The sequence below is a fragment of the Malus domestica genome, chromosome 02 (genome assembly GCF_042453785.1).
Source record: "Malus domestica chromosome 02, GDT2T_hap1".
Lineage (NCBI taxonomy): Eukaryota > Viridiplantae > Streptophyta > Magnoliopsida > Rosales > Rosaceae > Malus > Malus domestica.
The window spans coordinates 1554281-1568079 of NC_091662.1; the positions used below are offsets into that span (position 1 = coordinate 1554281).

The 13799-nt window shown below is 40.9% G+C and overlaps 1 protein-coding gene across 1 annotated transcript; it reads left to right on the plus strand.

Moving 5' to 3' along the window:
* The first annotated feature begins 522 nt into the window (after nt 1–522).
* Nucleotides 523–4248, plus strand: LOC103417978 (putative chloride channel-like protein CLC-g). Its single transcript, XM_008356138.4, has 6 exons — nt 523–1109; nt 1220–1397; nt 1659–1921; nt 2170–2439; nt 2546–3674; nt 3828–4248. Exons 1-6 carry the CDS (start codon nt 763–765, stop codon nt 3960–3962), a joined length of 2322 nt encoding a protein of 773 aa, XP_008354360.3. The 5' UTR covers nt 523–762; the 3' UTR covers nt 3963–4248.
* Nucleotides 4249–13799: the final 9551 nt, after the last annotated feature.

Sequence of the window (13799 nt, forward strand, 5' to 3'; positions counted from 1 at the left end):
CGCAAGTGTGTCTGCACTCCCAAACTGACTTGACGAGGGATCCATTCTCATGAACAAACACAACCCCTACACACACCTAGTAGCACAACAAACACAATCCCTACACACACCTAGTAGCACCCCTTCCTGCATATCCATACAAGACACGAGTAGGCAGGTCAAGGTCCTACGAGGTACCCACTACTCGGAGTACCCTCCCAAAATGAAAAAAATGTGTCTGTCAAGTTCAATTCTTTTTAGATGGGTTGGTCAAGTTTGACTAGAAATATTATGCTTACACATAAGACAATCCCTCTTTTCGAAAGCTTCGCAGGGACTATTTTACGACGACAGACGATCGCATGTAGGGGTTTAAACGTTGACACAATTTGAGGGTATTTTTGTAATTTTTTCTTTATTTAACAAAGATTCTTAATAGAATAACTAAAATGAATGATAATGGACAAACTATGAATCAATCTCACAAACTATTTTGACTAAAAAACTTATTATATATATTTTTAGAAATATATTACAGAAAAAATAAATTAAATAATAGAACTATGCAAGCGGGAGCAGCGTATCATCGGCCAACAGTGGTGGAGTCCCGAATCCAGCCAATTCTGCAGATAAGAAATGACAGAGACAGATTGAGAGAGAGAGAGAGTCCCCCAAACACAATCATATACAAAAGCAAACACCCACTTTACTTTTAACACTTTAATCGAGTTCCGTGTCCCGACGCTCCGCCGTCCGCCGCCGCCACCCGCAAAACACAGAACCATGTTCGTCGGCAGCCTCAATACGGCGGAGGACCCCGAATCCATCACCGCCCCGTTAATCTCGCGCCAGCGATCCGCCCCGAACTCCACGTCGCAGGTGGCTCTGGTGGGCGCCAATGTCTGCCCGATCGAGAGCCTCGATTACGAGATTCTCGAGAACGAGTTCTTCAAGCAGGACTGGCGGAGCCGCGGGAAGGTCCACGCGTTCCAGTACCTATTCATGAAGTGGGTCTCGTGTTTCCTCATCGGCATCGTTGTTGGACTCATCGGATTTTGCAACAACCTCGCTGTCGAAAACATCGCCGGAATTAAGTTCGTTGTCACTTCCAACATGATGTTGCAGCGCAGGTTGCTCTGACTTTCACTTCAAGTTTGAATCTTGGTTGTTTTTTCTTTGGATTTTTGTCTTCAATTTTGTTTTGTTTTTTTTTTTTTTGGTTGTTGTTGGGGATTTACAGGTTTTGGCTGGCTTTTGCTGTCTTCTTCTTGTCGAATTTTGGTCTCACTCTGTTTGCGGTTGTGATCACGGCTTTGGTGGCGCCGGCGGCCGCGGGCTCCGGTATACCGGAGGTGAAGGCTTACCTGAACGGCGTCGATGCGCCCAGAATATTTTCCATTAAGACTTTGTTTGTTAAGGTGACTTACTAACTCTGAGATTGTGTTTGTAAGTGCTTTTGTTGTGTAAGTGAATTGCTTGTTAGCAAAGCTGCTTTTGCCAATTCCAAGTTTGAATTGGGTTTTGCTTAATTTGTGTGAAAGTTAGCAACTTGATAGTTTATGAATTCAACCATGTAATCTGAACTTACACATTGAGATAATTATGAATTCTGCATATGAAAATTTAGGAATTGAACCGAAATTCGATTTGCTAAATTTCAGATTTTTCTTTTGTTTCAGATTGTTGGTAGTGTTACTGCAGTGTCATCGTCTCTTCTTATCGGAAAGGCAGGGCCCATGGTGCATACCGGTGCATGTGTTGCATCATTGGTGGGTCAGGGAGGATCGAAGAAGTATGGCTTGACATGGAAATGGCTGCGATACTTCAAGAATGATCGTGACCGTAGGGATCTCGTAACGTGTGGAGCAGCTGCTGGAATTGCTGCCTCTTTCCGTTCCCCTGTTGGTGGTGTACTCTTTGCATTTGAAGAAATGGCATCTTGGTACACTAACTTCTCTATCTGAACTCGTTTGTTTTGTTGTTGCTTTCGTTTGTAGTAGAAGTAAGAATGATTTCTGTTAGACTCAATTATTGACCTACTCGTGAAATACGGGTGCAAAATGGATTTCCAATTATATTTCTTGCATTTAACCCAAGTGTTTCCGTTTGTTTCAATATTCAATACCTAACCATACGTCTTGGATCCAGCAGATTGGCACATATTTATCTAACCGAGTTTTTGTTTTGTAGGTGGAGAAGTGCACTTCTGTGGAGAGCTTTCTTTACAACTGCTCTAATCGCGATTGTACTTCGAGCTCTGATTGATGTTTGCTACAGCGGGAAATGTGGGCTATTTGGTACTGGGGGGCTGATAATGTTTGATGTTTATTCAGCTAGTATATCATATCACATTACCGATGTGCCTCCTGTGCTCCTCCTTGGCTTTGTAGGCGGCATGTTGGGCAGCCTATACAATTCTCTATTAACAAGAGTTCTCCGAGTATACAATATCATCCATGAGTAAGCGCTTCAGCTTAGTGACGTCTGCACAGATTAGTATATGTAAGATGTTCTGAAAACCCATAATTTGCTGACTGACGTTCCCTTGATGTTTTCCTTTGTCCAGGAGAGGTGTCATGTATAAAATTCTTATAGCTTGCACAATCTCCGTTTTCACATCTTGTCTTCTCTTTGGATTACCATGGCTTGCATCTTGTCGACCTTGCCCACCTCATGCAGCAGAAGCCTGCCCTACGATTGGACGGTCTGGTAACTACAAGAAGTTTCAGTGCCCTCCTGGTCATTATAATGACCTTGCCAGCCTCATATTTAACACGAATGATGATGCTATTAGAAACCTCTTCAGCAAGAACACTGATTCTGAGTTTCAATATTCCTCAATTATCATATTCTTTGTCACCTGTTTTTTCTTAAGTATCTTCAGCTACGGGGTTGTTGTGCCAGCTGGTCTTTTCGTACCTGTTATTGTGACTGGTGCATCTTATGGGCGTTTTGTCGGAATGCTAGTTGGCAAACACTCGAATCTCAATCATGGTCTATATGCTGTGTTGGGTGCTGCTTCTTTTCTTGGTGGAACCATGAGGATGACGGTCTCGCTCTGTGTAATTATTCTGGAATTGACCAATAATCTGTTATTGCTGCCATTAATAATGGTGGTTCTTCTTGTTTCCAAGACAACGGCGGATGCTTTCAATGGTAATATATATGATCTTATTATGAAAGCAAAGGGTCTTCCCTATCTGGAAAGTCATGTTGAACCGTACATGAGGCAGCTGACAGTAGCGGATGTAGTAATAGGGCCACTTCAACTCTTTCAAGGCATTGAGAAGGTTGGTAACATAGTACACGTCCTCCGGACTACAGGGCATAATGGGTTCCCTGTGATTGATGAGCCTCCGTTGTCTGAAACCCCCGTTTTGTATGGTTTAGTCCTCCGCGCTCATCTTATTGAATTGTTGAAGAAGAAAGCATTCGTGTCCACCCCAGTTCGGACGAGCACCAATTCTTTTAAACTCTTCTCATCGGTGGATTTTGCCAAGAGGGGTTCAGGCAACGGTGACAAGATAGAAGACATAGAATTGACTGAGGAAGAGAAGGAAATGTTCATTGACTTGCATCCCTTCACCAATGCTTCACCGTATACGGTTGTGGAGACAATGTCACTAGCAAAGGCGCTCACACTTTTCCGAGAAGTTGGCTTAAGGCACCTTCTAGTGATACCCAAGTTGTCCAATGTAAGTGCGCATTCCCTGAAGTTTTTGTAGCTAACATCACGGTGTTGTGATATACATGAACCGCCACATATTATGCTAATTACTTACCAATCCATATTATTCCTTACAGCAGTTTTCTTACTAATGTCTTGTAATATCTACGCGTAATTGCAGAGATCACCCGTGGTGGGTATATTGACGAGGCACGACTTCATTCCAGAACATATACTGAGCTTACACCCTATGCTGGTAAGGAGCAGGTGGAAAAGATTAAGATTCCGGCTGCCACCTCCGTCTAAACTCTTTTAGGCATTTTTCAGCCTAGCACTGAAGAAAAAGGTCTTGTAAATGATCTTCAGTCGAGGGTATGGAATCACGACAAGTCCGGTATCTCATTATTTTTCAACTTCTTCATGGACTCCAGAGTAGAGGGCAGTAGTTTATATTGTCGAAATATATAGAGTTACGTTAGATACCATGATAAACCAGGAAAGGTGGTATTTTTGCTCTCTGATGGAAGTATTTGTGCGGACTAGATACTGCGCAGCCAAACAGAAGGAAACGAATATGGTCTTGATAGCTTTTTACAGTTGAACTCCATGCTAATTTTCCAAACTAAATGGTTGATCCCGCACTCGATAGAGAAAAATATTACAGCTACACAGCCCTGCTGACACATAGGGCTGGTTTGGTATTGCTGTGCTTTGAAAAAAAACTGTTTCTGACGTGCTGTGAGAATAAGTTCATTTTTGCTACTTCACGTTTTCAGTTTTTTTTTTCACCTAAAACTGTGAAAATAAGCTGTTTTTGATACCTACTTTTTATAAAAGCACCTCAGTACCAAATCAGTACATAATCATGTGGAAAATTGTGGTAAAATGGAAAAAAGCGGAACTAGGTCTGGACTTACCTCAATTGTTATACAACGGTACAAGACTTGGTAGTCAACATTTAAATGTAAATGCGTTTGTTTTATGGCTCCTCGTGACTTGTAGCAGTTGTTCGGTGTGACGGACAAAGATGCTGAGAGAGAAGTACACATCCAAAGTATGTTCGAGGGTGAAAAAGATGTCGAGAAAATGGCCAAAACGAATAGCAAACTAGTGTCTGAGCCTGCTCAAATTCAAATTTACATGGTAAGTTGAATGCGACATGAGGGATACTCACTACCCTCTCTTGACACTTCTAAGGTAGTCTACCCTTATTTTCTGTAACTGCACTATCACTGAGTTCATGTCCGGCCGATCAGCTCCAACGGGGGCGGCACATAACCGAGTAGCTTTACGAGATTCCGGTGATCAATTTTGGTGAGCAGTTCAACTTTGCTGCTGAATTCAGTTTGCAGATTCTCTCAGTGTTCCTATTATACATAGTTTCCATGTTAAACAAATAGCAATCGTTTGATTGAATCACTGACATGAGAATAAAAACTTCCTTAAAATCCACTCGAACCATAACAAATAATGCTATGCAGAAATACCATGTAAGCTTCAATGTTGAAATATTGAATCACGTCACATGCATACGACTTTAGTGGCGGAGCTAGGATTTTAACCTAAGAAGGCCCCAAAAGTTTCAGTTCGAAATGTTCTTCTCATCTTACAAAAATTACTTTGTTGTGTGGGGAGCAACATACCACCGTTGTTTGGGTCTGTGGTATGGTGTCGTCCACGTCATCCTCTTCCCTAAACCTAAACTTCAAGCCTCTGTGATTTTCTTCCTCTCTCCCTCCACACTAGAGTCCTACTCAAAGCTTACTATCAATTGATTGCCTGAACTTCATAGGAGCCACCAACCTCAAATCAACTCAAATGAAAGAAATTAGAGTAAAAAGGTCAAATTGGGGCCCTAAGCCTACAAAAACACTTTGGAAATCATAAGCATAACACAAGTTTTCTGCATGACAAAATGTCAGTCTCTTCATGTCTCCGCCTCTGTCCGTCCATTTGGAGACGAAACATTGGACTTTTGTGATAAAATTTCACAATTGAGATCCATTGAGCATGATACCACCCGAGGGTATTGGGCTCATGTGATTAAGTTGGGAACAACAACAAACGCTCAAACAACCAAAAATTACAGCTACACATAAGCACACTGGAAAATCATGCCAAACATTTAAATTCAAATGTGTTTGCTTTCAAGGTTGCAAAATGATTTCGCGTAGAAAAAAATGGCCAAACTGAAAAGCAAACTCGTGTCTTGTGACCAAATTGTTTTTACAGGGTAAGGTCGAATAAGGGGGAAGATGTCTCTCACATTATTTATACTACTGCCCTCTCTTGACACTTCTAAGGTAGTCTCCCCTTATTGTCCACAACTGCTCTTCCACCGATTTCATGTCCGGCCTATCAACTCGGGTGGGGGTATTCTGAAGTCTTCCACGGCATCCCCCGCTCTCTGCTGCAGTAACTTCCGTATATCCAACAATCTTCTATTGACTTCATCAGGTTTGTCCCGGTTTTGCCTCGACAAAACCAAGACCTCCTTCACATCCTTGCTTCCTGCATCTTCAATTTTATTAACAATCTTTTAAGAGCCCTATCCAACTCAACAATTTGTTGAGCGTAATCATCCAAGCAGCAGTAGTTCCACATGCGCAAGTTGGACAACTTGCCAACAAGCTTCACACCATCCTCCATTTGCATTTGAAGACTTTCAATTTCCTCGTTTGGGAGACCCAATTCGACGTTATGCTCTCCAATCTGTTGGATGTCTCTTGGTTCTAAAGAGTCTAGCGTGGACTTGAGGTCTCCGAGAAGGGTTTTAAACGTCCCACTCTTGCTCATCGCTTGCTTGATGCCATCGTAGAGCAGCGTAAACAGTGTTCCACCAATAAACTCCAGTGCCATAATTGTGAAACCTTGTCCAATTACACTGTCAACAGGCCAAGCTGTAGCGTTATGATCTTTCTGGAGTGGTTTAGTTTACAGGTCTATATTTGTTGGTAATCAAATTCAACCTTACATGGTAAGGGTAAGATTTCTCTAACAGTATACTTCTTGATACCAATAATGTTAATCATACCGCATTTTAATAAACATTGGTAGTGGCCAACAATTAGGCCAACAATTAGGCCCCATTTGACAAGGAACCCTAGCTGTCCAGCAGTAACATTTGAACAAAAGGGAGTCGTTTGATTTCTGGACTCTTGGTGATCTAGATTACAATGCTTTTTTTTTTGTTTGTAAACTTTTGATTATGGTCTAACAGTCCTTTTTTTTTCTTTTCAAATTTTATGGTAAAAAATTCCGTGGTTGAAATTTAAATCAAACGGTCAAAATAATAAGAGATTTTTTTTTAAAAACAAATCCACTTTTAAAATAAAATTTCAAATTCTATATATACTCATTCATCTAGGATGGTTATTAAGTTGCAAAAGAAATTATTCTGCGAAAAAAAAAAAGAAGAGTTAAGAGTTAAAACCATTCCATAACAAATAATACATTTTAGGTCATGAAATTTAGATCTAGAGGGTTGATCGACATTCATTGCTCCCTAAATTTTGTCTTTTAATACAATATTGTTGCCGAGCCGCAAATGAGTCAACGATGTTTCTGGTTGAAGTACCCAGCCAACAGAAAGAAAATAGCACAAAAGGGTCATAGGGTTTCGGGTCTGAAGAGCTTTAGCGGCTGCAGCCCTCAAGCAGGGCAGCAAGTCAGCAACTTATGGTACAGGCATCCGTGTGAATGATACAATCGTCATATAGACAAAAATTTACACATATCTTTGTATCATTAGCACGAAACGACACAATAATAATGTTATTACTGTGTACTTGGGTTGGGTCCCTAGTGCCGAAGATTCCTGTCCATGTTTTGGTTGGCAGAGTTCCTTGGTCGAGTCCTAAGTATCGAGGTCCTGGGGATGTCTTGGGCTCCAAGTTCCCCAAACCAGATCCTGAGTACCAAGTTGAAAGAGAAGTCCCACATTTGGAGACGAAACATTGGACTTTTATGATAAAATTTCACACTTGAGACCCATTGAGCACGATACCACCCGAGGGTATTAGGCATAGGTGATTAAGTTGGGAAAAACAACAACCAAGAATTACAGCTACACATAAGCACATTGAAAAATCATGCCAAATATTTAAATTCAAATGTGTTTGCTTTCAAGGTTGCAAAATGATGTCGCGTAGAAAAAAATGGCCAAACCGAAAAGCAAACTCGTGTCTTGTGACCAAATTGTTTTTGCAGGCTAAGGTCTAATAAGGGGGAATATATTGTAAGAATATGAGCATAAATATGAATCTATGAACTTAGTTATTGGTCTTGAGATTGAATGGGAAGTCTTATTGGGAATGGATTTTGTAATCCATATCACACCGGACTACTATTTAAGGGATTAGTTTCCTATAAGGATTCTAATAGGGGAATCCTTAGGGGATATGGCAAAGATTATGTTGTGTATATATAGTGGCCTCTGCTCTCACAGTTGATATGCTCGATCATCGAACTAAGACCTATTATTAGTTAGAGCAAACTGATTACTGGAGAGAGGAGAAGGTGCACTGCTTAGTTGTTGCAAAATCTGGAATTGCTGCTTCTTCAAGTTCGTCTGCAGGTAAGTTTCTTCTCTGTGCTACAGGCTTATGAATTGGGTTTGTGTTTTGATCATTGTGATTCATAATTACATGTTTTTGGTATATGTTTATTCTAACATGTGGTATCAGAGCCTGGTTTACATGTTTATGAATTCAATCTTGAAATCAAATGGTTTGAATAATAATAATTACATGTTTTTGGTATATGTTTATTCTAACATGTGGTATCAGAGCCTGATTTACATGTGTTTGGACCCGATTTTACACCATCGGCCTAAGCGGTCGATGCCGTTGAGTAAGCAAGGTTCTCAACCGTTGGATAAAAAGTTAAGATATTATTGTTAAGAGATAATATTATTATTTTTAATAATTATCTCTTAACAAGTTATCTCGGTTTTATGCAAAATAAATGGGATAAGACGACATGGATAAATGGGAGATTGTTTGGACCCATTTTTACAATAGCGGCCCGAGCAATCAAGGCCGTCGGATGAGCAAGGTTTTAGGCCATTGAACGACAAAGTGGTTGAAATAAATTATGATTGAGATAATTTTGGGATTTTAATCATTATTTATTAAACCTAGTTTTTATCTAAAACCCCAATTTGTTCGTAGGATGGTGGGGCATCAGGCCATTTTATAAAGAATCCTAATGCATTACTGCATTATTGGCGAATGTTATGGATTGGTATAGATTTTTGCGCATGCATGAAGATAAAGATGCCAATTTGGATTTAATCAGCCGCATGCTTGGCGTTGGTAAGCCGTACATGCATATTATTGGCATATTTCAAGGCGGGAAGTTTATCGGCAGAAAGGGATATGAGATATAATTTACAACCAAACGCAACTCCACAAAACAGAATCCAATTAGGACTCTCCAAGAGTATCAAGTTGTGGCAAGCGGAGGGGTGCAACTTTCACTATAAGTAGAGAGGGTTGCGCACCATTCAGAGGAGCCCCTACAAAATCAATACAAAATTGCCCTGCGCAAACTCTCACAACTTGTGATTTTTCTTTTTCCTTTTTCGCTGACACATCTTCCGTTGGCATCAACAGCACTGTGGAAGCAACCGGTGATATCTTAAGTCGGCATAGATAGCTCTGTCACCGTAGAGTCAGTCGGTCTCGCAGTATCTTCCGTTGGCATCAACAGCACTGCGGCGAGAACGATTGATTACCTATCCAAGTCTCGGTCGAGAAGGGTTTCTAAATCCTTATTGGTCGAGGTCATCTCATCAGCCTTCTCGGCGAAGTGAGGTGTTACAGTTATTACATTCGGCACATTGAAAGCCGAATTTGATATTGAACTTCGTAAGAATAGTAACCTTGTCTTCAGGTTCGAGAGCCCAAGAGGCCGAGACGTGTTCCTTTCTCGGCCGCAATCGCAAGACGCAGAAGTCAGTAGCGCGACCCAACGCAACATCAACAAATTTACTCCTCGGCCGAGCTCGGCCGATGAGTTGGCACGCCCCGCATTCACCGAAGGACGTAGTTAGCTCATTAATTACTCGGCCTGCGCGCCACGTAGGCTTTGTAATTTCTAGGGTCAACATTTTGGCACGCCCAGTGGGACCCAGTGCTAATACTACGAAGTTCATATGATATATCAAGATTCCAATCTGGCTCAACGTAGCCGATTGTATGAGCTCCTGGAGGAATTGAAAAAACATAATGAGGAATGTAAAAAATCTTTGGAAGCAGAAAAAGTTCTTCGTGGCCATAGAGAGATGCAAAAGTCACTCGCTTGCATGTTGAAAATAAAAGCTCCTGTTACCCTGCAAGGGCAATGGGTAAATGAAGACAGGGCTCGATTTAATGCCTGGCTAGATGAAGAAAATTTTCCTTATGTTTCTGATTACAGATCAATTCCATTTGAAAAATGGTTAGGCCCAAAGGCCGGGGGGCAATTTTTCGCTCCGACCGTAATCAGAAAACGGCCTAAGAAAATTGTTAATTTGGCCGAAGAACAAAGGCCACCTAGTTTTTCGGTCGAGGCTGAAAATATGGTCGGCCAAGAAGAAAAACCTAGGCCACCTATTTTTTCGGTCGAGACTGAAAGTGTGGTAGGCCTAGAAGAAAAAGTTAAAGTTTCTGAGCCACAAATCGACTCAAAAAATGATTCGCCAGAAAAGTGCTCCAATGACGAACAAGGCCGATACATAGGCCTAGCCAGAAAAACCACGCCAATTGATATGATTATTGGCGATAAGGACGATATAGAGAAATTCAATTCGGCCAAGTTGTTTGGGTTAAAAGCCAAAATTAACAACGTAATTATGCCGGAGGGGCATAATAATTGTCTAACATCGGCGGCCGAAAATGAAAAATATTTCGCCAAGTCAAAAATATTTGGAGAAAATTCTTTATTCGGCCCAGGGCGAAATCAATTTCAAAATTTTGTTATTACAAGATCTCGTTTTGGAATAAAGCATCGTTGGCCTCCTCCTGAATATGGTTCGGCCACTTTTATTTCCATTTAGAAAAATAAAAATAAAAAAATATTTTCTTAATCATCTGGCTACTTAAGCCGATGCATAAGAAATAAAGGGGGCAACAATACTGCGGCAATCCATATATATCTTCCTCGGTCGACTAATATATATATCTATATATATAACCATACATACCGAGCTCGGCGGGGTGTATTGTTGCCGAGTATGGTCTTTTCTCTGGGACTAGTTTTCTCAGTCCCATGCAGGCCACCACGTCCTAAGCAAATCATCCACCAATTGTATTAAGAATTAGGTTCTTCTCAGTGGGACTTTATGTAGGCCTGCACGCCACATGGCATGCAAATTCGAATCTTGACCAAAAAAGGGGTAGCATGCAAAAAGATATATCACGGCATGCAAAGATTTTGTTAGGAATGGTCGAAGTCAGCACATGTGAACTAAAGGACAAGCTCGGTGGAGGCCATTCAAATGCATGAAATATATGCCAACGGCGGTTAAATTTCACCAATTGGAGTGGTCTTAAAGGTTTTTAATTGTCGAGGTATATATGTTTTTTCTCACCGATCTCGGCAAGCCCATCAAGTTTTTGCCGAGTCGCGTATTGAAAAGGTTTTGTTGTTCGACGATGTTCTTCGGTGGTAAATGAGTTGGTCATGTTACTGACGTGCAGGCCAAGCTCAAATTAAGAATCTGTTCGCCATTGTTGTTCGTTAGATAGACACGTTGTGAGTAGTGAGCGATGAAAATTCTGGATATGACTTGCGGCAAATTGTTTTGCCGAGTTGTGTTTATACTCGGCGAGCAACTCCATTGAAACATGTCACCTTGATCTTCATAATTGGTTGTGATTTGAAATGGTAGGCTTCTACGTGGGTTAGCATTTTCGTTTGGTGAGGTAGTGATTTGGTGGAGTTTGTCTAGGAACATTGGTTCAAGTACCAAGTCCATCTGTGAATTCTTAACAGCATTACTTCGTGGAGTGGTCTGCGCTCGGCCAACCATTAGGCCGAAGTTGAGATAGGCCGAAGTCGAGAAGAGTAGTTCGAAAAGGGAGAAGAGAGTTGGCTGAAGAAATATTAAGAATTTGAAAGTCCTCTGCCAATAGAGAAAGTCATTTGACTTAACTTTTGGTCGAACGAACTTAATTGAGTACCATGAAAAGTAGTGGGCGGAGGACTTCGACCAAGCCATGGAGTGTATTCCTCGACCATATATAACATCAGCTGCGCTAATTTCCTTAACCATTCGGCTTACGAGCCGAAGTTCAAGGAAATTGGGGGGCAATGTTTGGACCCGATTTTACACCATCGGCCTAAGCGGTCGATGCCGTTGAGTAAGCAAGGTTCTCAACCGTTGGATAAAAAGTTAAGATATTATTGTTAAGAGATAATATTATTATTTTTAATAATTATCTCTTAACAAGTTATCTCGGTTTTATGCAAAATAAATGGGATAAGACGACATGGATAAATGGGAGATTGTTTGGACCCATTTTTACAATAGCGGCCCGAGCAATCAAGGCCGTCGGATGAGCAAGGTTTTAGGCCATTGAACGACAAAGTGGTTGAAATAAATTATGATTGAGATAATTTTGGGATTTTAATCATTATTTATTAAACCTAGTTTTTATCTAAAACCCCAATTTGTTCGTAGGATGGTGGGGCATCAGGCCATTTTATAAAGAATCCTAATGCATTACTGCATTATTGGCGAATGTTATGGATTGGTATAGATTTTTGCGCATGCATGAAGATAAAGATGCCAATTTGGATTTAATCAGCCGCATGCTTGGCGTTGGTAAGCCGTACATGCATATTATTGGCATATTTCAAGGCGGGAAGTTTATCGGCAGAAAGGGATATGAGATATAATTTACAACCAAACGCAACTCCACAAAACAGAATCCAATTAGGACTCTCCAAGAGTATCAAGTTGTGGCAAGCGGAGGGGTGCAACTTTCACTATAAGTAGAGAGGGTTGCGCACCATTCAGAGGAGCCCCTACAAAATCAATACAAAATTGCCCTGCGCAAACTCTCACAACTTGTGATTTTTCTTTTTCCTTTTTCGCTGACACATCTTCCGTTGGCATCAACAGCACTGTGGAAGCAACCGGTGATATCTTAAGTCGGCATAGATAGCTCTGTCACCGTAGAGTCAGTCGGTCTCGCAGTATCTTCCGTTGGCATCAACAGCACTGCGGCGAGAACGATTGATTACCTATCCAAGTCTCGGTCGAGAAGGGTTTCTAAATCCTTATTGGTCGAGGTCATCTCATCAGCCTTCTCGGCGAAGTGAGGTGTTACAGTTATTACATTCGGCACATTGAAAGCCGAATTTGATATTGAACTTCGTAAGAATAGTAACCTTGTCTTCAGGTTCGAGAGCCCAAGAGGCCGAGACGTGTTCCTTTCTCGGCCGCAATCGCAAGACGCAGAAGTCAGTAGCGCGACCCAACGCAACATCAACAAATTTACTCCTCGGCCGAGCTCGGCCGATGAGTTGGCACGCCCCGCATTCACCGAAGGACGTAGTTAGCTCATTAATTACTCGGCCTGCGCGCCACGTAGGCTTTGTAGTTTCTAGGGTCAACAACATGTTTATGAATTCAATCTTGAAATCAAATGGTTTGAATATAATAATAATAAAACATGTTTAAACTATTACCATTGACTTTTCTGCAAAACTACTGGTTGAAGCTGTTTTCCCAATTTGGGGTTTTGATTAGCAACTTCATCGATCAAAACATGTTCTGGGTTTTGTGATTCTCTCAACTCTTAAATCAATTTTTTCAATTTGGATAATTATTTCTGCTGCGCTGTTCCAAATTGAAATTTGCAGAAGGTATGTTTAATAATTTGTATTGTTCTGTCAATGTTTGCTTTATATTTCAATGCATAGATTGGGTCAAGGTTTCTGTTAAGTTTTTTAATAAAAATTAAAATTACGATAACGAAACCCACGAAGAACTAATCCTATTGAAATTATCGAAGGTAATCTGGAGACCATGAATGATCAATCATGAATGAGACTACTATTGCTTTATACCTTGCGAAATATACGTATGCATATCTGTCTTAGTGCACGATTTAAAATCTGGGTTTTGTTTGATTTTGTCAAAATTTCAATAACAAAACATGGA